Here is a 26,979-nt window from a genome sequence, read left to right as displayed (position 1 = left end):
TACCTGTAAAGAGAGAATGTGCAAAGTTACGGGGATAAGGCAGGGAATAGGACGAGGTGGAATGCTCTTTCAGAGAGCCAGTGCAGACTTGATGGGCCGAATGGCCTCCTTCTGCCCTGCAAAGCTACTATGATAACTGGACCAGTCTGTTAAATACTGTGGCTGCAAGAGCAGGTCAGAGGCTGGGAATTCTGTGGTAACTCACCTGATTTCCTAAAGCATATCCACCATCTACAAGGCACAAGTCAGGAGTGTGATGGAATACTCTCTACTTGCCTGGAAGAGTGCAACTCCAACAAGACTTGAAGCTCGACACCACCCAGGACAAAGCAGCCTGCTTGATTGGCATCCCATCCACCATCTTAAACATTCACTGACCCACAGTGGCAGCAGTGTATACCATCTACAAGATGCACTGTTTTGATTCCAGCTGATATTACTACTGGACGAATTGGATCTGAGGGTGGAACCTGGCTTGATAGATCCTAAATTTTATTTTTTCATTTAGAAACGTGTTATGAGCAGCTACGGAACAGAGTCATGGAGTCTGCTGATGAACTTTTAACAAAAGAATAAAACATTTATTAAACAAGAAAAGCTGAACTATATTCCACCACTACTCCACCCACAACTATACCTTTACAGATATGTACAGATTTTAAGGATAACACAAGTTACAAAATCTATCTTATAACCTAATGATCACAGTAAATACACAGTCCACGTAAACCAATAGACGACATATGATTGGACACACCACCCTGAAACCAAGTGAGAGATGTCACCCAAAGCAGATGCTATGGATCTCTCATCAACTCCTCCCCGACCGCCTCACGCTTATCTCACAGTGAGCCAACCAGCCTCACCAGTCTTTCACACACGGGTTTCCAATCTCCACTCTCAAAGAACTCGCATTGGAATTTTCTCCCAAGCTATGCTTTCACTTGGATGTCTTCAACAAGGATCTACCTCCGGAGTTTCAACATCTCCTTCTGATGTTCCTTTCCCCTGGATTGCCATGTGCATTCATACTTTGCCTTTCTCGTGCCCTCTCAGATACTCAGCCATGTCAACAGAACACCACTGCTTCACAGGCCCATAGTAAGGAGTCACCCATCTTTGGCTGTCTCCTTGGATCTTCTGGCTTCTCGCAAGCTCACCTTGCCTTGATTCTGCTCCCGAGGGCAATTAGTGGTGGGCAACAAATGCTTATTTGGCCAGCGATACTCAACATGTTGTGAATGAATGGAGAAAAAAATGCCAGCCTCTTAAGATTTTGCATCCCCTACTGAGGCATGCAGGCACTCAACAGCGTGCTTCGTGCTGGCCTGAACATTGCTATCTGCTCATAATGATGATTGCAGAAAGTTTGTGTGCTGCCTGCAACGAACTAGTGCGAGTTAATCACACATCACAATCCCACCCCTATTTTAGGGCGTTATCCAATTTTTTCTCCTTGATCTTTTAAGCTACTTAGCTTGTGTCTACTCCTGTGATGCCAAAAAATACATATTTATAGCAGGTTGGTCAAGGTGATTTCTTTATAAAAGTACTAACTTTTTTTCATTTACTATAGGAAAAGAGAGAGTGGGTGAGGAGACAAAATCTGAATCCATCAATGACGCAACTGACCTCGCATTTCCTCCTGAAATGCCAATTGTGATTGATCGGCACGCACTGAAAGATATTCTAGGACCTCCTATCTATGAAATGGAGGTAAGATTGAATTTATAATTTTATTATCTTAGCAAGCTTTGGAAAATGTTTCTAAAGCAAATAACCAGTATGTAGTGACAGAATATTTATGAAAATCGGTAACAAACTTTGTGTATATAAATAACACTTGTTCTAAGAATACTTTTTTATTTTTTTATTCTTTCATGGGATGTGGTGTCACTGGTAAGGCCAATATTTGTTGCCCATCCCTAATAATCCTTGAACTGAGTGGATTGTTAGGTCATTTCAGAGGGATGTTAAGAATCAACCACATTGCTGTGGGTTCTGAATCACATATAGGCCAGACCAAGTAAGATGTCCTTCCCATAAGGGCATTAGTGAGCCAGATGGGTTTTTATGACAATCTGAGACTAGCTTTCAATTCCAGATTTTATTTTAATTTAAATTCCAGCAGCTGCTGGTGGGACTTGAACCAGCATCCCCAGAGCATTAGCGTGGGCCTCCGGATGACTAGTCCAGTGACATTACCACTACAGCACCATCTTCCCCCTGATGCTAACTAAATAAGATTGATGCTATGTGTATGCATTGTTGGTAAAATTTCTCCTTGGCACTGATAATCCATGCCAGTTTTATAATCCAATAAAGTCATGCAGCTCATGATACAGTATGCATGTTTCACAGAATCACAGTGCAGAAGAGGCCCTTCGGCCCATCGAGTCTGCACCGACACGTGAGAAACACCTGATCTACCTACCTAATCCTATTTATCAACACTTGGCCCATAGCCTTGAATGTTATGACATGCCAAGTGCTCATCCAGGTACTTTTTAAAGGATGTGAGGCAACCTGCCTCCACCACCCTCCCAGGTAGTGCATTCCAGACCGTTATCACCCTCTGGGTAAAAAAGTTTTTCCTCGCATCCCCCCCTAAACCTCCTGCCCCTCACCTTGAACTTATGCCCCCTTTTGACTGACCCTTTAACTCAGCACATGGAAACATTTAATTTTATGCTGCAAATTGAAAGCAAATTCCTTGGTATTCGGAAGAGATCTGGATAGAGACTTGTAAGGGGGAAAACAGCAGGGGAGTGGAACCAATTGGATGAGTCTACCAATGGGTCAGCAAAGGCTCACCGGACTGAATGGCCTCCTGCGCTGCCCCACATTGTGAAAATTCCATTCACTCACCCATCAGAATATGAAGCCCCGATACTCACCCCACCACCGCTCAGGCCGCTGATGCCGTCAAACCTCTTTCATCATCTAGGACATAGATGGCGGCTCCCAGCAGCGGCAGCCCGGCGGTGAGGTAGACCCAGGAGAGAAGCAGAGGCCTGGCCTGGAGCTGCACAGCTCCACCAGCCCAAATCACCGCTGCAGCCACGGTTACGGAACCCTGATGACAGCTGGTCAGCTGATTGCTGCCGTCACAATTGGAGCACACAGCGGATCTTTCTGAAGCATTTTGTTGAACTGAACACAGAGAGCAGTCATGTTAAGGTTGTATTGATCCAGGTTACACTTTTGGCTTTGAGACACTGCTAATTTAGTTAACTGACAGAGGCCAAAATTTTCCATTTGGCGGGCGGAGCAGCTGTGGACACGGGCGCAGACTCGATTGCCACCCGTGATTGGGGCTGCACCACCATTTTGTGCAGGCGAGCCAATTAAGGCCGGCCCAGCACATATCCGATTCCCATGGAGAGTGGGAGTGTGAAGGTTGTGGTGGGTGTGTACAGAACGCTGGGTCCAATGGCGACCCGGCAGTCTGTTTAAAAGAAGGCCTGGCAGCCTCCTGTAGGCTGCTCGCTATGGCAAGCTGGAGATTCAACTGCAGGGGGTCTGCTCAGCAGGTCAATCTGGAGGGAAGGGCAGAGGAGCAGGGCAGGCTGCAGGGTAAGCCAGCGGGGGGCCAATATTCTCCTCGCTTTTCTGATGACTGCCTTGCTGCCCTTCTCGAGGAGCTGGCAGCACAGCAGGAGGTGCTGGTTCCCCAGGATGGGAGGAGGAGGAGGCGCCCCCCCCCCCCCCCCCCCCCCCCCCCCCCAATATTAAGAAGCATGCCTGGGAGGAGGTGGTGAGCTCCCGTGACTCAGTGCGGCGCACCTGGATCCAGTGCTGTAAGCACTTCAACGATTTGTTGCGCTCTGGCAGGGTGAGTACTGGCATTGGGCATTTAACCTAGCAGGTAGCCTTAGCCTTTGAGGACACCCCCCCCCCACCCCAGCCCGCCCCTCCCAAGTCTTACTGTAGTGATTGCATTGAATCATGTTGGGCATTTCTCGTACGCTGGGTGGGCAAGCAGATAGTGCCCATGCTTACATCAGGCTCAGTGGTTCATGAGGAGATGGGTTCTCCCTAGCACCATGTGTTGCTCTTTGTCGCACATGACTAGTCTGGATGCAACCTGCAGGAGATGCAGCTAGGCGCATACTCAGAACTCCAACATATGTCCTATTCACGGTGATGAAATTGTGGAAGGGGAGCCTCAAGGTCTCCGTGGAGGGGGGGGTTGGGAGCAGTCATACTATATTTTTATGACCGATCGATCAGCAGTAGCGTGGAGAGGAGGCACTGGAGGCCTGATATGGGCCTCTGTGGTTGGGGTGCGGCATGCACGTGCAGAGTGCATGTGCGATTAGCTGCAATGAATGGTTTTCTCTGTTTTTCAGGAGAAAAATGCTCACAATGCCTCTAAACATTTGCGATGGAGGCGGCCAGGCCCAGTTGCTGATTTTGAGCCGTTCCGAACAGGAGGCCCTGGAGCTTGAAAGGCGCCATGCACCCAGGTCCACAGGTGTCGGTGGGGCTAGGCTGGAGCGGCCAGGTATTTGAGGCCCACGCTCCCATCCACACTGTCTTCCCACCAAAGCACTGATGATTATTTGAATTGTTATTGTAGCAACACTGCTCATTCACAGACTGATAATTAGATGTGTGGGTCATAGACAAAGGTCCCTTGGCCCTTCGAAGATGCGCGTGTCAAGCACCTTCCAAAGTCGCCTTATCCCATTTCTGACCACTATCCCCATGGCCTTGTATGCCATGGCATCGCAACTGCACATCCAAATACTTATTACATCTTAGGAGGGTTTCTGCCTCCACCACCCTTACAGCCAGTGCGTCCCACATTACTGTGTGCAAAAGTTCCTCATCACCTCACCTGTCAACGTCATGCCACTTACCTTAAATCAATGCCACCAGGTTACTCATCCCTCCACCAAGGGGAAAAGTTCCTTTCTGTCAACCCTATCTATGCCCCTCATAATGTTATAAAGCTCAATAATGTCACCCCTTGATCTCCTGTGCTCCAGGGCAAATATCCCCAGTCTCTGCTATGTATCCTTATAACTCCAACTCTCCAGCCCAGCATGCATCCTGGTCAGCGACCTCTGCACTCTCTCCACTCCAATCACATCCCTCCTGTGAAGCGCAGATCACAACTGAATGCAGAATTATAGCTGTGGCCTCAGCAGCGTTTTCTGCACTTGCAACATGACCTCCCTGTTCCTACATTCTATTCCTCAGCTAATAAAGGCAGGTATGGCATTTACCTTCTTAAATGCCTTATGTACCTGTCTTGCTTCCTTAACGGGCTTATCGACATGCCCAGCAATGTCCCTCTGATCCTCCTTGCTTTCCACGATCCTACCATTCATCGTGTATTCCCATACCTTGTTTCTCCTGCCCAAGTGCATCACCTCGCACTTATCCACATAACATTCCATTTGGCATTCCTTAGGCCATCTGACCAGCCCATCTGTATCCATCTGTAATGTTTGGGCCTCCTCCTGACTATTTACCACCCCACCAATATTCATCTCCATCGGTTCTGGAAGGTTGAGCGCATATGAGCCTGGGGGAATGGGATGAACTCTATCACTGTGTGCACACTAACTGATTCACTGTCCTTGTTATTTTCAGCATCATCAGAGCCTGGCAACCAGGATCAATTGTAGAGGCCCCCTCTCACACCTGAGGGCCCTCAAGTGTCACCTGCGTCACAACATTTCTGCAAGGCAGGCACCAGCGCAGATACCAGCACATTGGTGGAAATTGCAACATCGGCTAGTGTCCTGGGGCACCGTGGAGCGGGCACTTCACAATTGCTGGAGGAGATGGCAGAGACAGAGAGTGCCGATGGTGCCAGCAGCTGGAGGACTGTAGGGTACCAGGCACATGCTGAGTCAGGGCGTGATGATGTGCCTCTGGAGTTGTCTGCGACGCAGAAGCTGCAGGAAATGTGGCCGAGTGTGTGGGAGCATCAGGGAGTGTTGCATGAGACTATTCTTCGCTTGGTGTCCATGGTGGAGGAGTCCACGTGGAGCATGAGGAGCAGAGCGTCATGCTTCCTCCATGGAGAGAGTGGCGACTCTCACGGAGAGGGGCTTCCAGAACAAGCAGCTTCCCCTGGGGATATGCTCGGACCTGCAAGCCCTCACAGCGCCAGTGGCCACAGCTGGTCATTGCCAATGTGGGAGATGGTGTGGGCTTCAAGCTTCCCAGCTCATTACCCATCCATCCACGGTGAGCAGGGAGGTCTGGGCTGACCTCACATCGGCGGAGCAGCTGCCTGTCGTATCTGTGGGCTCCTCACAGCGCTCCGGATGAGGTCAACAGCTGCTCTGCCCCTCTCCCAGTGACCTCTTCATCGGGTGAGGCTACGACGACTGGGAAAATGCCAGCTGTGGACTTGGCAGATCCCTCCCTGGCGGGGCTAGAATAGGCTGCACGGGTCAGAGGACTGCCACCAAGGTCATTGAGGCCAGCAGGACAGCAGAGTCAGCAGGCTGTCTCAGAAGCCGCTCTGAGCGATGGAGCGACACCAAGACGTAGCACCCGTAAACATAAGCATAAGGCACACCGTGGGTTTCTCACTGGTGCTTTTGTGTTGGTTCCAGATTAGGGAGTTATTATTTCTTGATGTTTGAAAAATGTTTTGCTTTCATTTTGTTTGACCATATGATGGATAATATTAAATCCAGATGTGTTACCATGGCTGAGAGTGGCTCCTTTGTGCTGCATTTGTATGTTTTACATACGTCATGAGTGTTTGAGTGGACATTAAGGTTTATGTCCAAAGCCCTTAGCTGCAGCTGACGAAGTGGCAGATATAGCACTTAAGTGCCGAGTATGGAAGCGCCAGGCAAGGCTGGTCCTCCTGACCCATTTGTGTGGAGCTAGCTGAAGGTTCGTTAGATTAAAGTCTCCTGGGTGTCCCTGCCTCCTTGTTGTAGTGCCAGGTCGGTGTTCTGCCCCTCATCATTCCCCTTTGCTTCCTCATCCTCCGAATCAGTGCTGGACTCATTGTGTGCAGCTGCGTCCCCCCTTTCCAGCTCAAGATTGTGGGGAGCGCAACATGCTACCACTATCACCGAGACACGATCTGGGGGGTACTGGAGTGCGCCCCCTGAGTGGTCCAGGCATCGGAAACGCAGCCCTTGTGGAGGCGTGACTCCTATTGTAGCGCTGCTTAGCTTCTGTTCTTGGATGGCAGAGAGGCGTCATGAGCCACCTTCTGAAGGGATAGCCCTTGTCACCGAACATCCATCCATCAAGCCTAGTCGAGCACAGAAGAACCCCGGCACTTAGGAGTGTCTGAGGATGTAGGCGTTGTGGGAGTTGCCTGGGTACCTTGAACAAACTTGCAGAATCTGCATGCTGTGATCACACACTATCTGCACATTCATGGAGTGGAAGCCCTTCCTGTTGAGAAAGGCACCGGGCCCACCTGCTGGCACCTTGATGGCCACATGTGCGCAGTTTATAGCACTCTGGACGCGGGGGAAGCCAGCAATGGCCGCGAAGCCTCTGGCTCACTGTGTCTGGCTTGCCTGGTTCCAGCGTGTGGATGAAGGTCAATGCATGCCTCAATAGAGCATCTGTGACCTGCTTGACACTAGTGTGGACAGCTGATTGGGAGACACCGCAAAGATCACCGACCGAGCCCTGGAAGGAGCCTGAGGCATGGAAGTTGAGGCAACTGTGACCTTCAGAGCTGCTGGCATGGGGTGTCCGCCCACACAGTTAGGAGAGATCTCAGGACCAATCATCTGACAGATGTAGTTGACTGTCTCCCTTGACAGTCAGAGCCTCCTTCGGTACTGCACCTCAGTCATTTGAGGTAGGTGCTTCTCCGCCTGTATACCCTGGCAGCAGGATGGTGGTGTCTTCTGTGGGCCCTTCCACCTTGGACTACATCTTGGCCCAGCACCCCTTGTGCCTGCGCCTGTACTCCCAAAGGTGGCTCCCCTAGAGGCTGATTGTGCACTCGTGGCCTCCTCCTTATTCTAGCCCTCTCTTCCTCCTCAGAGGAGCTGCCTCCAGTGGACATGTCAGAACCCATACCCAGACTAAAGGGAGGCCTCTGAAAAGCTGCAGGTCTAATAAAGATTCCTGACTGAAGTGTGTTGAGCTGAAGGTTCAAAGTGCGCAGAAAGCTGCTGGAATTCATTCTGAACTGCTACAGATCACACAGGCAAGTTTTAAAAACTTCCTGCAATTAACACTCACAGGCCAGATTGACAACCCCACTGAGCCCTCTTATCCCACCCGTGGATGAGTTTTATTAAAAAGTCGCTTACCCGCCTGCCCGTTGCACCCGTGCACTGAGCCAGAGATCGCACGGGCGCCTGAAAATCAATGTTGATTGCCGATTTAAGGGCCTTAACTAGCCTGTTAATTAATGGCGGGCACGCGTCGTATGTCACTGTGCGTCATACTGCTGGCCCCCTGCTCGTCAAGCAGAAAATTCTGCCCAGAGTGTCTGTAGGCTTGCTGCCAGAAGGAGTGAGAATAGAAAACAATTCTCAATCATCTGTTTTTATTAGACACTATTTGATCTGCGTCAAGGTCCAGTTCTGTGTCTCCGACATCCTGGAATCATTTATGATCTCATTTCGTCATTCCAGAAGATTCCTGCCTGCTAATATCACATTTTAATGCGACAAAGAGAAACCAAAACCCACCAGAAGAGATTGGGATAGAAATTTGTTTTGGGCAGTAGTGTAAGACAAGTGATATTGTATCCACCACACGTTATACGAGCCACATAACATTCAGTTCTGTTGACTTAAATACAGCTGAACATTAGGCTTAGAATATAGCAGTCAGGCCATGTCTTTTCCATCCATTTTGTTCTACCCCATGATCTCTTACTTGGGACCAATTCCATGATTTGGAGCGCTCCAGTAGTATATGTATCACCAAGGTATATTCATGGAAATATTAAACTAAATGCAGAGCAATTTATTAAAGAACTGATGACTTCATGACTCTTCACATTTATATATTTTCATTTAATGCACAATTAGCTTGAAAGCAAGCTGTTTAAGGTTTTTTTAAGCGTCAGTGGAGCAAAGATCAAGTCTCTTCGTAGTATTGTTTTGTGAATTGTATCACGTTGAACGTAAAAAGATGTGATCATGTTAGAACTGTGTTTTTCTGACAAAAAGCACTAAACAGGAGCAGACACATTCCTTGAATGAGAGAGAAGATTTAGAAACCCAATCAATTCTAGTGCACATCCTTTGTGGCCAGTTCAAGGAACATCATTGGCAGATTGCCCCTCTAAATCAATATTTTTTTTTGTTGTTCTTTCACAGGGTGTGGGCATCTCTGATTAGGCCAGCATTTATTGCCCATCCCTAATTGCCCTTGAGAAGGTGGTGGTGAGCTGCCATCTTGAATGCTGCAGGCCATGTGGTGTAGGTGCACCCACAGTGCTGTTAAGAAGGGGGTTCCAGGATTTTGACCCAGCGACAGTGAAGGAAGGTTCCAAGTCATGATGGTATGTGGCTTGGAGGGGAACTTCCAGGTGGTGGTGTTCCCATGTATCTGCTGCCCTTGTCCTTCAAGGTGGTAGAGGTCAAGGGTTTGGAAGGTGATGTCAAAGGATCCTTGGTGAGTTACTGCAGTGCATTTTGTAGATGATACACACTACTGCCACTGTTCTTCAGTGATGGAGCAACTGAATATTTAATGTGGTGGATGGGGTCAAGTGGACTGCTTTGCCCTGGATAGTGTTGAGCTTCTTGAGTGTTGTTGGAGCTGCACACCCATCCAAACAAGTGGGGAGTATTTAATCACACTTTGGGGAGTCAGGAGGTGAGTCACTCGCCACAGGATTCCAAGCCTCTGACCTGCTCTTGTAGCCACAGCATTTATATGGCTTGTCCAGTTCAGTTTCTGGTCAATGGTAACCCCCAGGATGTTGATAGAGGGAGATTCAGTGATCGTAATGATATTGAATTTCATGGGGAGATGGTTGAATTCTCTCCTGTTGGATATTTTGAGGAACTGGAAGGGAAAGAATAGTGAAGGAGTATTTTTCGTACTAAGTACCACTTCTTTAATAGAAGAAAATTACACTTTTACCAGATACATCAGTTTTTAAAAAATCAACTTTATCAAGGTATTATGCCACTTGAGTAAAATATCACCCCTCATATGCTGCTTCGTGATATTATTTGAGGAGGTGTCCTAGAAAAACTGCATCACAAACTGTGGTTGGTAGTGTAGGAGTGGCAAGGAGGGATGTGCCTTCAGATTGGCAAGAGGACCATTCTGGAGGATGTAACACTAGGAAGCCTCACTACGGACTGGGTCTAATAATACTAGATTCAAGCTTTACCTAGGAAGGGAGAGGTTGATTTATATTTGTATCTAAACTAGCGCGGGACAATGGCCAACTTCTAGTTCATGTTATAATCAAAAAATATGCGGTAAACATCTTTCCATTTATCATATGTCCTCTCTTTCTGTAATAAGGTATTAACTGTAGAGCTAATAATATCAAGAAGGATTTTATTACCTTGCAATAGATTTAACTTCCAGATAAACCTCCTAGAAATCATGTGTTAAACCCCATTGAGGAAAGACTATTACAAAATCAGTGTTATTCTTAAATATCTAGAGGTGACATGAAGTAATTTTGAAGTTTTGGTTTTTTTTAATGGTTTAGAAAGCACAAGTAAAATCATTCATTTAAGAAAATGTGCATTCATGTGGCATTCTGCAGTATTCATCCAATGGAAACAAAAATTTAGGGGTAGGGAAACTGAATATAAATGTGTGTTTATTGAAGCACGGATTAACTTTTCTTTTCATGTACTACCCAGAAAATAAAAAGATGGTTTTAGTTTCTTTTACTTTGACTTTCTATGTCGAAATCTCATTCACTTATTCTTGGGTAAGAAGCGCTAGATCTGTGATATTTCCCATTAATTTTTTTCTGAAAAGGCCCTAATCTCTCAAGGTCTAAATGAATATAAGTTGATAAATAATTTAATCCATTTTGCTAGATGAGACAGTTCTCCTAGGCAAGTGGTTATCTCTTTGACTCATTACTACTGGTGATTAGTTCATATCTATTCACAGATTGACTAATTCTTTCCTTTTGTTTGTTTCATGTGATCACCACAATCCTTGTCTAGCTGCTCTATTCAAAATACACACAATTATGTTGATGTATAGAAGAGCTGTTTGGGTCAATTCTGCTTAAGAAATCGAATGATTCAAATGGTAAAATACTTTTTTGAAAATAAGTCCTTTTTAAAATCACTTTAGGATGACTTTCATTTGTCTCTGTCCCATTTTGATTGGCTAGTTGAACAACAACTTGTATTTCCTCTGGTATTCAATCTGAAGTGGCTACATGGAGGAAGGCTATTTGATCCTACAGATGTCAAATCCGTTTTTACTTTATGCCCAACATTTGAAAAATAGTGAATGTGACTCCTCTATTCAAGAAAGGAGGGGGACAGAAAGCAAGAAACAACAGACCACTTAGCATAACATCTGTCATAGAGAAATTGCTGGAATCTGTTATTAAGAAAGTTATGGTGGAGCACTTAGAAAATATCAACGCAATCAGGCAGAGTCAGCATGGGTTTGTGAAAGAAAATGATGTTTGGTTAATTTATTGAAGTTCTCTAAGGAAGTAACAAGCAATGTGGATAAAGGGGAACCTGTGGATGTTGATAAGCTTCCACATCAAAGGTTACTAAGCAAAATAAGAGCTCATGGTGTAAGGGATAACATATTGGCATGGATAGAAACTAGGAGCAGGAGTAGGCCATTCGGCCCTTCGAGCCTACTCCGCCATTCATTATGATCATGGCTGATCATCCAACTCAATAGCCTGCTCCCGCTTTCTCCCTATACCCTTTGATCCCTTTCACTCCAAGAGCTATATCTAACTCTTTCTTGAAAACATACAATGTTTTGGTCTCAACTACTTTCTGTGGTAACGAATTCTACAGGCTCACCACTCTCTGGGTGAAGAAATTTCTCCTCATCTCAGTCCTAAATGGTCTACTCTGTAACCTCAGACTGTGACCCCTGGTTCTGGACTCCCTCACCATCGGGAACGTCCTTCCTGTCTAGTCCTGTTAGAATTTTATAGGTTTCTATGAGATCCCCCCTCATTCTTCTGAACTCCAGCGAATATAATCCTAATCGACTCAATCTCTCCTTATATGTCAGGCCCACCATCCCAGGAATCAGTCGGGTAAACCTTCGCTGCACTCCCTCTATAGCAAGTACATCCTTCCTCAGATAAGGAGACCAAAACTGTACACAATATTCCAGGTGTGGTCTCACCAAGGCCCTGTACAATTGCAGCAAGACATCTCTGTTCCTGTACTTGAATCCTCTGACTATGAAGGCCAACATACCATTTGCCTTCTTTACCACTTGCTGCACCTGCATGCTTACCTTCAGTGACTGGTGTACAAGGACACCCAGGTCTCGTTGCACATTACTCTCTCCCAATTTATAGCCATTCAGATAATAATGTGCCTTCCTGTTTTTGCTACCAAAATGGATAACCTCACACTTATCCACATTATACTGCATCTGCCATGCATTTCCCCACACACTCAGCTTGTCCAAATCACACTGAAGCATCTCTGCATCCCCCTCACAGCTCACCCTTCCACCCAGCTTTTGTGTTATCTGCAAATTTGGAGATGTTACATTTAATTCCCTCATCTAAATCATTAATATATATTGTGAATAACTGGGGTCCCAGCACAGATCCCTGTGGTACCTAGTCACTGCTTGCCATTCGGAAAAAGACTCATTTATTCCTACTCTTTGTTTCCTGTCTGCCAAACAGTTTTCTGTCCATCTCAATACACTACCCCCAATCCCATGCGCTTTAATTTTACACACCAATCTCTTATATGGGACTTTGTCAAAAGCCTTCTGAAAGTCCAAATAAACCACATCCACTGGCTTCCCCTCATCAACTGTACTAGTGACATCCTCGAAAAATTCCAGTAGATTTGTCAAGCATGATTTCCCTTACATAAATCCATGCTGACTCTGTCCGATTCTGCCACTGTTTTCCAAGTGCTCAGCTATTAAATCTTTTATAATGGACTCTAGAATTTTCCCCACTACCGACTTCAGGCTGACTGGTCTATAATTCCCTATTTTCTCTCTGCCTCCCTTTTTAAATAGTGGGGTTACATTAGCCATCCTCCAATCTGTAGGAACTGTTCCAGAGTCTATAGAATCTCGGAACATGACCACCAATGCATCCACTAATTCTAGGGCCATTTCCTTAAGTACTCTGGGATGTAGATTATCAGGCCCTGGGGATTTATCGGCCTTCAATCCCATCAATTTCCCCAACATCATTTCCCTACTAATACTGATTTCTTTCAGTTCCTCCCTCTCACTAAAGCCTGTGTTCCCTAACATTTCTGGTATGTTATTTGTGTCCTCCTTTGTGCAGACCGAACCAAAGTATGTATTTAGTTGGTCAGCCGTTTCTTTGTTCTCTATTATAAATTCCCCTGACTCTGACTGTAAGGAACCTACATTTGTCTTCACCAATCTTTTTCTCTTCCCATACCTATAGAGACTTTTACAGTCAGTTTTTATGTTCCCTGCAAGCTTACTCTCATACTCTATTTTCCCCTTCTTAATCAATCCCTTGGTCCTCCTTTGCTAACTAGAGGATTGGTTAGTTAACAGGAGACAGAGAGTAAGCATAAGTGGGCCATTTTCAGGTTAGTAAGATATGACAAGTGGAGTGCCACAGGGATCAATACTAGAACCTCAACTGTTTACAACTTATACCAATGACTTGGATGAAAGAACCAAATGTACGGTTGCTAAATTTGCTGATGATACAAAAATAGGTAGAAAAGTAAGTTGTGAAGAGGGCATAATGATTCTTCAAAGAGACATAGGTTAAGTGAATGGGCAAAATATTGACATACAGAGTATAATGTAAGAAAATATGAACTTGTCCAGCATATTATTTAAATGGAGAGAGATTACAGAACTCTTGAGGCGCAGAGGGATCTGGGTGTCCTGGTAAATTAATCTCAAAAAGTATGCAGGTACAGCAAGAGAAAAGGAAGGCAAATGGAACATTGTTGTGTATTGCAAGGGGAATGGAATGTAAACATAGGGATGTTTGGCTACAGTTTTATAGGGCTTTGTTGAGATCACATGGAATACCGTGAACAGTTTTGGTCTCCTTATTTAAGATAGGATATAAATGTTTTAGAAGCAGTTCGGAGAAGGTTCACTCGACTAAAACCTTGGATGGATGGGGTTATTTTATGAGGAGATAAGAAGGTTGGACAGGCTGGACCTGCATCTATTGGAGTTTAGAAGAATGAGAGGTGATCTTATTGAAACATATGAGATCCTGCAGGGACTTGACAGGATGGATGCTGAAAGGATGCTTCCGCTTGTGGGAGGGACTAAAACACAGTTTAAAAATAAGGGGTCTTCCATTTAAGGCAGAGATGAGAAGAATTTTTTTTTCTGTGGGCGAGAGTCTTTGGAACTCTTCCCTGGAGAGCAGTGGAAGCAGGTCATTGAATGTTTTTAAGGCAGAGGTAGATAGATTCTTGACTAACAAGGGAGTCAAAGGTTATCAGGGATAAGTGGAATATGTTGTTCAGGCCACAATCAAATCAGCCATGATCTTATTGAATGGCGGAGCAGGCTTGGGATGAATGGCCTACCCCTCCTAATTCGTAGTTTTGCAGTATGTTCGTACTTCCACTTTTACAGCAGAGATCATTAGACAGTGATCTTGATTGATTTTCTTTTTCTTTCCCAAAGAGCATTAAAGAAATTGTAGCACCTTTATCATAACCTCAGTAGTATAGATCATGGATCAGGCCTGACATCTTGTCGCCTGCATTGTGTAATTCCACATAAGACAGGGCAATTAGCAACTGAACCATTGGCAGGCTACCCAGAAATGGCTTTAAAATTAAACTTCCTGGAAATAAATGAATGAAATTCATTAATAAAACTTGATATCTTTTCCTCTTGTGCCACACAGGTATCCCAGCGCCTGAGCCAGCCTGGGGTGGCAATAGGCTTGGCTTGGACACCATTAGGTGGTGAAATCATGTTTGTGGAAGCAAGTCGAATGGAAGGAGAGGGTCAGCTGACTCTAACAGGGCAGTTAGGGGATGTTATGAAAGAATCGGCCCATCTTGCAATAAGTTGGCTGCGCAGCAATGCAAAGAAATATCACTTCACAAATGGTATGTAAAATAAATTCTGTAATGAGAAGATCTGCAGTGTAATAATTTCAAGTCCATTGACAGCTAAAGCCTTAATCTATGAAATATTCCTTTGTAATGCTACAAGAGACAAAATAAATCTTGTCTAAGTATAGAGCATAGAGTACTGTGGCTACAAGAGAAAGTGAAAGGCTGGGAATTCTGTGGTGATAACTCACATCCTGAGCTTCAAAGCATGTCCACCATCTACAAGGCACAAGTGTGATGAAATACTCTTCATTTGCCTGGATGACAACAGCTCCAACAACATGCAAAAAGCTCAACACCATCCAGGACAAAGCAACCTGCTTGATCGGCACACCATCCACCCACTTTAAACATTTACTACCTCCGCTTTTGGTGCATAGTGCCAGCAATGTGTGCCGTTTACAAGATGCACTGCAACAACTCACCAAGTCTTCTTTGACAGCATCTTCCAGCCCCATGACTTCTGCCAGATAGAAGGACAAGGGCTGCAGACACATGGAAACACCACCGTCTCTCAGTTCCCCTCAAAGCCACACACCATCCTGACTTGGAACTATGTCACTGGTCCTTTACTTTTGCTGGGTCAAAAACCTGGAACTCTCTTTCTAACAGCAGTGCCAGTGTACCTACACCAGATGGATTGCAGTGGCTCAAGAAGATGGCCCACCACCATGTTCTCGAGCCAAGAACACTCGCAACCTATGAAAGAATGTAAGAAAACAGGGAGATGTAAGCTTTTTCTGATATAAAGTTTGCAAATAATATTTAGTATTCAGAGACCTGGAAGTAGACTGCTTTAGCATCAAAAATAGTGCCTCAGGTGTCAAGTTGACCTGGTCCAGACTGGATGACCTGTTTTGCCCAGGCTGGATGTAGTGTTCATCATGGTTGTGAGAAATGTTATTTTGCCTTTTGATTGATGGTAGCAGAAGACACACATATCTTTCTATATTTTGCTCTTTTCTAGCCAGCAAATTTCTCCAATTGAAATTTATGGTTTGTAAACATTTATATATGTGCTAACTAAAGTATTCCATTCCTAGCAGCTAGTCATGATTGCACATAGTGGTATTCATCAAGAATCCAATCTTGTACAAAATTAGCTCAAATTCAGGGCACACCATCATTAATTATTGCCGAATACCAATTTTTTTTTTTGCATATTACTGAAGTACACTCAACCTTGCGTGCTTATGAACAGTCTAGTTTAAAGATTTGATTGAGTTATGTACTCATGATGATTAACTTCTCATCCACTGAGGCTTTTGCCTTGTATCATTTATTTTTGCAATGTTCCATTAACATCCTTACCTAACAGAATGTGGAGTCAGCTTATTTTTTCAGAAGGTTTATTTTCCTATTTTTCCTTCTTGTCAAGAGAAACATGCTGAACATTGCATTCTAAATGAAAAGTGTGTGTGAAATTACCATATTTTTCAGTTGAATGCAAATCTATAATTATATTTCTCCGAGAACTGGGAGCAAAATCTGTAGATTGCACTGATATAGTGTAAGTACTTCTTTCAACCTATGCCAATCATATAATTAGTTCTCTGTGTAAAATTTGAACTTACTGAAGAAATGTAAGAAAATTCCTATATTCTGGACCAAGCTATAAAGAAAAATGAAAGAAGAAACTTGTGTTAATATAGCACTTTTGCAACCTCCTGATGCCCAAAAGCACTTTACAACCATTGAAACACTTGTGAAGTGTAGCTGCTGTGCTAATGTATGGAAATGTGGCACCCAATTAGTGCATAGCAAGGACTCATCAATAACAATGAGATAATCTACTTTAGTGTTGTTGATTGAGGGATATATATTTCCCAAGGCGAACTTTGGTTGTTGGGGGAAGGTACTAGGTTGGAAACTGGATAAGAGACATTTTTTCAAACCCTTGTATGAATTTAAATAGTCTATTCCTGATTATTCATAGTTTTTTGTGCAAAATGATTGAATTATCTAATAGCACAAATTAAGCAACGTATATTGCCCTATAAAGTGGGAATTTAATGCTTAAAGATTCAAATAATCAAAACATCTGAATTGAGGGGTAATATTGAGAATACAGGATTTTATGGGTAACTGCACCTTGCCAAATCTTTGAAACTTGTGTAGTTTTTACTAGTTGAGTAGTTGAATCATTTACGGAAGATAAAACCCGGATTTGTATCACTATTTCCAAGAGCCGCCAGACAGAAACGTATGGAAGCAATGGTTATGAGAATTCTGTGTATGAAATTAAATTTCTGCAGATAAAGTGAAAAATTATTCTAAAAGATGTGTCTGTTTAATATTGGAATATGGTGTTTTTGTAATAAGAAAAATGGAAACTTTTCTGCCCCATTTAGCTGGTGGAAGCTTCGATCTCCTTGACAACACCGACATACATCTACACTTTCCAGCTGGAGCTGTTACAAAAGATGGCCCATCTGCTGGTGTCACTATAGTAACCTGTCTTGCCTCTCTGTTCAGTGGCCATTTGGTGCGTTCTGATGTAGCTATGACAGGTGAAATAACACTGCGAGGCCTTGTTCTACCAGTGAGTATTTAAATTGCTGAAGAATGTTATCCTTAACTCTCACTCACATTACAATTATGCACAATATCAAGATAATGTAGCCAGTTTCTAATATGTAAACTGGAGAAACTTTAAGAAATGCATATTGTTTTATTTTTATTCAAATATTAACAATTGCATTAATTAGATTCTTTGTGGCTCCAATTTAGTCTCATTGCTCACATCGCAGTTCTTTTTCTTGTGCAAGTGTGTTAAATGATGTCAAGGGAAGCCAGCCTTCAAATCAAATTACACCATTATACCTTTCTTTTCAGAGAATATTCTACAATTATTTCATAGTTTTTATTAAAATATTTACTGGATGCGTGTGCTGAATGGTGATATCTTGCCCCTTACTGAAACCTCCCATTTGGCAATACTTGTCACCATCTAACACGCCAAACTGCTATGATGGTGATGTGGCCTCTCTCCGTTCCTCCTGGTATCTACTCCACCTTTTGAGCACCTTACTTTATTTGATTTCTCTTTCCTGCACCTGCACCCGTAACCCCCCACCCGCCCCAATACCCTTGATCATCTCCTTAAGGACCAGCCTGAGTTTCTGACTGGAATATCCTCCCTCCTTTCCTCCCTCAGCCTCTGTACTGAGCAAATCCTCATCTTCGTGATTGCAATCTCCATTTCAGCTCCCATCCTCTTTCCAATGATTTTGGTGCCTGCTGTCAGCTCTTAAACTCTCCCTCCATACAAACCCTATGTTCACAGCTATCCTCTCAACCTTGCGACTCACAAGGCCGCTCCACTCCTTCAGCCGCATTCTCTGAGCCCCTAACAACTCTATTTTCTTCTGTGTCTGGTCCTGGAATAAATTCTCCCTTACATTACAGTGATTTTGAATTCCCATCTGTTTGGCCTTTAGCTGTTTATTCAAAATGCTACTTCTGCAGCTGTGGATCTGCAATTAGTACCAAGAGCAGAAGGAAAGGGGCCAAATGGAGACACAACAAGGCAAAATGTCATGGTAGCAACTGTAAGGTTGCCTGAAAAGGTAGGCATCCATTTGACTTCCTGGTCGGATGGCTCACCTTATTCTGTGACATCTGGAGGACAACAAATTTTGAACAGGGTTATTATAATTCTGACAGCACATGCTTTCTGCCTAACAGAAATATAAACTAATTTCTGGGCAACTCCTCGATTGCTATGGGGAAGTACATGACTTTGAAAAGTACGTGAAAAGATTATTTGGGTTCATGTAAATGAAAACCTCCATAGCAAGGTAAGCATATATCCAACTGGAATACTTAGTTACCATTTTTTTATTGATTCATGAGATGTGAGCATCACTGGCGAGGCCAGCATTTATTGCCGATCATTAGTTGCCCTTGAGAAGGTGGTGTTGGTGAGCTACCTTCTTGAACCGCTGCAGTCCATATGTTGTAGGAACACCCACAGTGCTGTTAGGAAGGGAGTTCCAGGATTTTGACCCAGTGACAGTGAAGGAATGGTGATAAGCAGGAACGTAGGGTCTTGTAAAAACTCAGCAGTTAGGACATAAGCTTTTGAAGCATTTCCAAAATGAAAAGCATTTAACCACCAACTAGAATTGACTGGTCGAGATTGGGACTTGCAACGACTGGGCGCTTTCCCTGAGAGAGCTGGGGGAGGAAGAGGAGGTGGTAAAGTACTGTGCAGTTTTTTTGCCGCATGGTCTGATATAGAGGCATAGAGTGAGGCATAGTAGTTTGCAAACTCACTGGGTTCAGGTAATGCTAAATACACTGTAACCATTTAGATAAACAGGAGATGGAGAGGCATGTCTTTGCAAAGTGTAAAATCTATTAAATTTTGAAGAAGAGGATTCAACCTCTCTTCAGTTTAATTGTACCTAATCTCAGAAAAGAGTGCCAATTGGTAAATAGTTCATTCAGTGATGGCTGTGATTTTGTTTGCGTTTTCCATAGACTAAACAGCTCAAAGAGATTACATTCAAGTCCAGCATTTTCTAATTTAGGATTTAACTTCTTTAACCAACAACTCTATCACCACTCCGTGGCAGAAGTATTTTTCACCATTCCCATCTGGCCTTTTCTGCCTCAACAATGTCAGTTTCTGTTGGAATCTCAGATAATCTTGTTTAAGTACCCTGCCTCCCTTCATGTTGCAAATTGGCATAGGGACTTGAGAATAAGGGAAGTAAACACATGGCTAAAGGAGTGGTGTGGGAAAGAGGGGTTCCATTTCGTGGGGCACTGGCATCAGTATTGGAACAGGAGGGATCTGTACCGTTGGGACGGTCTCCACCTGAACCGATCTGGGACCAATGTTCTAGCGAAAAGGGTAAATAGGGTGGTCAACAGGACTTTAAACTAGAAAGTGGAGGGGGAGGGAATGGTAAAACTCCAAGAAGTATGACTAATGGGAAACAAAGCAGCAGGTTAGCGTGTGGGGGGGTGGATTCAACTTCATGGAAAATGATGAAAAAACTGAAAAGAAAGGAGAGCCCAGGAGAGGCTATTAAAGTCTCCAGAACACGAAATAGGACAGAGTGTTTGGAAAGGGATAGGAATCTAACTTCAAGCACATCAGATAAAGGGACGACAATGAGAAAGGGGACGGGAAATACAGGACTGAAGGTGTTGTATCTGAATGCATGCAGTATACAAAATAAGGTAAATGAGCTTGTGCCCCAGATTGAAATTGGCAGGTATGTTGTGGTGGGCTTCACGGAAACATGGCTGCAAGGGGATCAGGACTGAGCTAAATATCCAAGGATATACATCCTATCGAAAAGATAGGCAGGTTGGCAGAGGGGTTGGGGTTGCTTTGTTAGTAAGAAATGAAATTAAATCGATAGCACAAAATGATGTAGGGTCAGATGATGTAGAATCTGTATGGGTAGAGTTGAGGAACCGCAAAGGTAAAAAAACCATAATGGAAGTTATGTACAGGCCTCCGAACGGTAGTCAGGATGTGGCGCACAAGATACACCAGGAGATAGAAAAGGTATGTAAGAAAGCCAAGGTTACAGTGATCATGGGGGATTTCAATATGCAGATAGACTGGGAAAATCAGGTTGGTAATGGATCCCAAGAAAAGGAATTTGTGGAATGTCTACGAGATGGTTTTTTGGAGCAGCTTGTGTTGGAGCCCACTAGGGAACAGGCAGTTCTAGATTTAGTAATGTGTAATGAGGCAGATTTGATAAGGGAGCTTAAGGTGAAGGAACCCTTAGAAGGAAGTGACCATAATATGATAGAATTTACCCTGCAATTTGAGAGGAAAAAGCTGGAATCAGATGTAACGGTTTTAAAGTTGAATAAAGGCAACTACAGAGGCATGAGGGAGGAGCTGGCCAGAATTGACTGGGAGATGAGCCTAGCAGGAAAGACAATGGAACTGCAGTGGCAGGAGTTTTTGGAAGTAATGTGGGAGACACAGCAAAAATTCATCCCTCGGAAGAAGAAGTATACTAAAGGGAGGATGAGGCAACCATGGCTGACAAGGGAAGTCAGTGACAGCATAAAAGTTAAAGAGAAAGCATACAATGTGGTGAAGAGCAGTGGGAAACCAGGGGATTGGGAAGCCTACATAGACCAACAGAGGACAACTAAAAAAGAAATAAGGAGGGAGAAGATTAAATATGAGAGTAAACTAGCCAGTGATATAAAAGAAGATTGCAAGAGTTTTTTTAGATATATAAAGGGTAAGAGAGAGGCAAAAGTGGACATTGGGCCGCTGGAAAATGACGCTGGAGAAGTAGTAGTGGGGGACAAAGAAATGGTGGAGGAACTGAATACATACCTTGCGTCAGTCTTCACGGTGGAAGACATGAGTAACATCCCCAAAGTTCAAGAGAGTCGGGGGGCAGAGGTGAGTATGGTAGCCATTACCAAGGAGAAGGTGCTAGGAAAACTGAAAGATCTGAAGGTGGATAAATCACCTGGACCAGATGGTTTACATCCCAGAGTTCTGAAGGAGATAGCTGAAGAGATAGTGGAGGCGTTAGTGGTGATTTTTCAGTTATAGCTGGAGTCAGGGAGGGTCCCAGAGGACTGGAAAATTGGTAATGTAACCCCCCTGTTTAAGAAGGGAGTGAGGCAAAAGACGGGAAATTGCAGGCCGATTAGCCTGACCTCGGTCGCTGGTAAGATTTTAGAGTCCATTATTAAGGATGAGATTTCAGAATACTTGGAAGTGCATGGTAAAATCGGGCAAAGTCAGCATGGTTTCATCAAGGGGAGGTCATGCCTGACAAATCTGTTAGAATTCTTTGAGGAGGTAACAAGCAAGATAGCCAAAGGAGAGCTAATGGATGTTATCTACTTGGACTTCCAGAAGGCCGTTGACAAGATGCCGCACAGGAGGCTGCTCAGTAAGATAAGAGCCCATGGTGTTAGAGGCAAGGTACTAGCATGGATAGAAGATTGGCTGTCTGGCAGGAGGCAGAGAGTGGGGATAAGGGGGTCCTTCTCAGGATGGCGGCCAGTGACTAGTGGAGTTCCTCAGGGGTCAGTGTTGGGACCACACATTTTCACTTTATACATTAATGATCTAGATGAAGGAACTGAGGGCATCCTGGCTAAGTTTGCACATGATACAAAGGTAGATGGAGGGACAGATAGTATTGAGGAGGTGGGGAGGCTGCAGAAGGATTTGGACAGTTTAGGAGAATGGGCAAAGAAGTGGCAGATGGAATACAATGTGGGAAAGTGTGAGGTCATGCACTTTGGTAGGAAGAATAGAGGCATAGACTATTTTCTAAATGGGGAGAGAATTCAGAAATCTGGAGTGCAAAGGGACTTGGGGAGTCCTAGTCCAGGATTCTCTTAAGGTTAACTTGCAGGTTGAGTCGGTAGTTAAGAAGGCAAATGCAATGTTGGCATTTATTTCGAGAGGACTAGAATTTAAAAGCAGGGATGTGCTGAGGCTTTATAAGGTTCTGGTCAGATCGTATTTAGAATATTGTGAGCAATTTTGGGCCCCGTATCTCAGTAAGGATGTGCTGGCCCTGGAGAGGGTCCAGAGGAGGTTCACAAGAATGATCCCAGGAATGAAAGGCTTAACATGAGGAACGTTTGAGGACTCTGGGTCTATATTCGATGGAGTTTAGAAGGATGAGGGGGGATCTGATTGAAACTTACAGAATACTGAAAAGCCTGGATAGAGTGGACGTGGGGAAGATGTTTCCATTAGTAGGAGAGACTAGGACCCGAGGGCACAGCCTCATAGTAAAGGGAAGACCTTTTAGAACAGAGATGAGGAGAAACTTCTTTAGCCAGAGAGTGGTGAATCTATGGAATTCATTGCCACAGAAGGCTGTGGAGGCCAGGTCATTGAGTGTATTTAAGAGCGAGATAGATAGGTTCTTGATTGGTAAGGGGATCAAAGGTTACAGGGAGAAGGTGAGAGAATGGGGTTGAGAAACTTATCAGCCAGACTCGATGGGCCGAATGGCCTAATTTCTGCTCCTATGTCTTATGGTCTTATGTTGCACATAAACCTATCAACCTGTAAAGTAGTATCTTATAAAAAGGGAGTGTTATTGTCAGTTCTTCTCTTATGATAGATAAAGAATTATACAGGAGTTATTTATGATTAAATAATCAATTTTAGTTTTTGGAGGTACTGGAATCCACCTTCCTTATTTATTATCTGTTGAATATTTTTAATTTCTGTTTTCTATTAGGTGGGTGGAATAAAGGATAAAGTTCTAGCTGCACACAGAGCTGGTCTGAAGAGAGTTATCCTACCAAAACGAAATGAGAAGGACCTAGATGAGATTCCTGCCAATGTGAGAGAAGATCTGGATTTTGTACCTGCTTTTTGTTTGGATGATGTACTTAATGCTGCATTTGATGGAGGATTTCCAGCAGAATCAAGACAAAGTATTTTGAATAGTAAACTCTAAAATCTTTGCTACTTAAATCTGTTTTCAATGTAGGCTGAAATTTAAAGCAAGTTTCATGATGCAACTAGCACACAATTTCTGAAGAAATCATTGTACTTGATTTATAATGCTTTACAGAATAAGAGGATGCTGACTTACACCCACAGATATCTGAACTGTACTATGTTGTCAAAGGCGGGGGTACAATGTGAAGGCAAAACACTTACCTTGGGCAAAGAGGGAAAATTATTTGGGGGCCATAATACCTACCTTTCAATGGCTAACTTTTGAGCTTATTGATTTGGGCTTTTTCAACAAGAAATGGCATATCACCTGGTGATAGAGAATAATATAAAACAAAAAAATGTGATAAATACATTAAATCTATTTTGCCAAAATTACATTTTTTAAAAAGTTAGTAATGTTCCTGTTACATTGTGGCACACACAATCTAAGAAATTTACTTGGACCTGTGCCCAGCAACAATAATGACGGATCTGTTATTAAAAACTTAGCTAATTTATAAAGTGATGGCCTTTAACCGTTAATGCTCTTAGCTGTAATGTTGGCATAAAATTTTCTAACCTAACATAGACATGCTTTGTTTCTTTTGCCCAAACAAGTTTGCGATAAAACTATTCCCCATTTTTTTTAGGGGAGGGGATTGTGCTTTAGGCTGGATTATTTCCAATAATTTCTTAGTGATCACCATTTCAAGACAAAGTTTATTCAGGAGAAAATCTAAACAAATCACAAACAAAAATTAAAGACTATTATTGCTAAAGCAAATATAATGGAGCTGTTGCTTTCCCACAATTCTGAAAAGAAAGTGATTTGCAACATGAAGAGTAATGCGGGTAGTTCTGATTCAGTGCAAAGGACAACAGCTGGACTTTTAAACATTAAAACACTGCTTTTAAAGAGACATTGTCATCATTTGTTTCTGATTGATAGTATTCTAATATGTGCAAACTATATTCTTCTTTCTCCATATAGATGGTAAATTTTATGAATTAGCAGAAAATGGTGAGGAACCAGCAGCACTTCCCAGTATGCAGGCCTTGTAAGTGAGGCTCCATGCCAAAAGCATGCATTCATAAACTTGTCCTTAGGAGTATAATTGAGTTTAATAGTTCTGCAGAAGTCATGTGCTGACTGTGCACAAAAAAACGGCATTACAAGATTAGCAGGCTCCCAATGCCAATGTTTACTTGTATTGGCTTAATCCCAATTCCCTGCATTTTCATTGGGCATTCCTGTAACCATCTGCAAACTGTCTTAGGAGGAGATTCAAGACCTGGACCACTCGCTTTACAATGTAGTCGGGAACCATATGTCAACAATTTTGTTCAGGAGATAAATTGGTTATAATTTGCTATATTCTATAAGAACCATGATCACAGCTATAGCAGGAGCGATTACAGAAAAGTCTACAAAAAAGCAAAGTTCTGCAGAATCTGAACTTAAAAATAAAAAATGCTGTAAATACTCATGAGTGTGAAATAAAGCTTTAATGGGCTGGATTTTCCCCTCTTGACACTGAGCAAACAGCCATATGAACATTTCATAACCTGTCAGTGTTATGAAATATAAAAAGTCAGCCATTTAAAATCCCGAGAATTTCCCCATTAAATACATAAAAACTGTCAAACACAGCCATTCATATTTTCATTGAAATAAATTTTAATCCATTTAACATCTAATCTGGTCCAAATAAAAATAAACATTATCTTTCAAGTGCTTTTTCCAAACTTGTTACAAGCTCATAAAACTGTCAAATAAAGCTAGCAGTCCCCTTTGCAGCTGTGTAAACATTCCTCACAAGACTGAATCCATTACAGAGTCTTAGAACTCTGCCAAGCATTTGTAATGAGGCCATCTGATGAAACAGATATCTAGCAATCTGTTCAGCCTGCTTTGTTGATACAGTTGCTAGATGAATAGAACTGGGCCTTATCCCAACAGATAGAGGCAGGCCTTCTAATCTGCCAACCTCAGTATCCACCTGCCTCAGGAGGCAATGGCAACGACACCGGCCCAAGGCCGGCTCAGGGACCAGAATTTCGGGTGAATAGGCTGACTTTGAAGCATGATATGAAAGAGGACCAAATATTGAATTTGGACTCTGTATTCATAATGACAAATTTATGATAGCAGGGGAGACAATGGCATAGTGGTATTGGTGCTGGATTAGTAATCCAGGGACCCAGGGTAATGCTCTGGGGTCCTGGGTTCAAATCCTGCCATGGCCGATAGTGGAATTTGAAGTCTAATGATGATCACAAAACCGTTATCAACCACGAAACCGTTATCGATTGTTGTAAAAACCCATCTGGTTCATTAACGTCCTTCCCCAAAGGGAAGGTCTGATGTGTGTGTGAATCCAGACTCACAGCAATGTGGTTGACTCTTAAAATACCTCCTGAACAAGAGCAATTAGGGATGGACAATAAATGCTGGCCTAGCCAGTGACACCTACATCCCATGAATGCATTAAAAAGAAAATCAGTGACCATTATTAACTTAAGTGTTGTGAAATCTGTTTGGGTGAAATGACATGGTTGCTTAATCAGACACTGACAAATGTTTTCACGCTGAAAGATTGGGATAACCTTGGATGCTGGGGAGGTAGCTTGAAAGACATATAAGCTGGGCACTGCTATTAAACTATTGAGAATATGTAACTAATAATCTTCCTGTGTAATTCTCTGGAAGCTGGGATCGCAATCAATAACCCATGTTGGCCCACTGCAGGTGGGCCTTCCTATTGTAGGAATCTGGTCTCTTCCACTTTGCCAAGATATTGACTTCTTGCACATTCTCAATTTTTATTGTCCCATCATTGTAACCATACAGCTAGGTCCTAAAATCTGGACTTTCCTCCTCGAACCTTCATCTTTGATCACCTGTGCCAATATTTCTGTAACTGTCAAATGTTGTGGTGTGCCTGGAGATGTTTTATTTGTTATATAAATGGTTTTGAATAGCAAAGTACTGACAGGCACAAGCAACCACAATGCAAGAAACCTGCTCAGAAACAGTGCAGTGCCTCTCCTGGTCTATCATAGCACTGCAACCTTCACTAATACTTCTCAATTATCATTCTAGTTGATCAGTACACCATATTACAATGCTATGCAGCTAGAAATAACAACATACAGGGACACACAAAGGGCAGAGATGAGATGTGAAAGCAAAGGGGTGTACTTGTTAGTCACAATCCATCCAGGCACATGTTACTTTTGCACAAATGTAGCTGAAAATTGGAGCACCTTGTGACAAAGGTGTCAGGACAACTTCAAACAAATTATGATCCTAATGGAGAATTAGTCATGAAATTCAGAGCCTGCAAGGGG

The 26,979-nt window shown here is 43.4% G+C and overlaps 1 protein-coding gene across 2 annotated transcripts in view; it reads left to right on the top strand.

Moving 5' to 3' along the window:
- lonp2 (lon peptidase 2, peroxisomal) overlaps positions 1–24,548 on the top strand; it is a 113,678-nt gene extending 89,130 nt beyond the window's left edge. Inside the window, exons 12-15 of one of the 2 annotated variants that reach the window (XM_041190764.1) lie at positions 1,577–1,716; positions 14,999–15,206; positions 17,564–17,754; positions 23,423–24,548. In XM_041190764.1, coding sequence (XP_041046698.1) covers positions 1,577–1,716; positions 14,999–15,206; positions 17,564–17,754; positions 23,423–23,644 — 761 coding nt within the window. In that variant the 3' untranslated portion in view covers positions 23,645–24,548. Of the gene's footprint in view, positions 1–1,576; positions 1,717–2,947; positions 3,155–14,998; positions 15,207–17,563; positions 17,755–23,422 lie in introns of those variants that run through there. The other variant, XM_041190765.1, reaches the window with a different exon arrangement.
- The last annotated feature ends 2,431 nt before the right edge of the window (positions 24,549–26,979 follow it).

Source organism: Carcharodon carcharias, chromosome 7, assembly GCF_017639515.1.
Source record: "Carcharodon carcharias isolate sCarCar2 chromosome 7, sCarCar2.pri, whole genome shotgun sequence".
Lineage (NCBI taxonomy): Eukaryota > Metazoa > Chordata > Chondrichthyes > Lamniformes > Lamnidae > Carcharodon > Carcharodon carcharias.
This window is presented reverse-complemented; position numbering and strand designations above follow the sequence as displayed.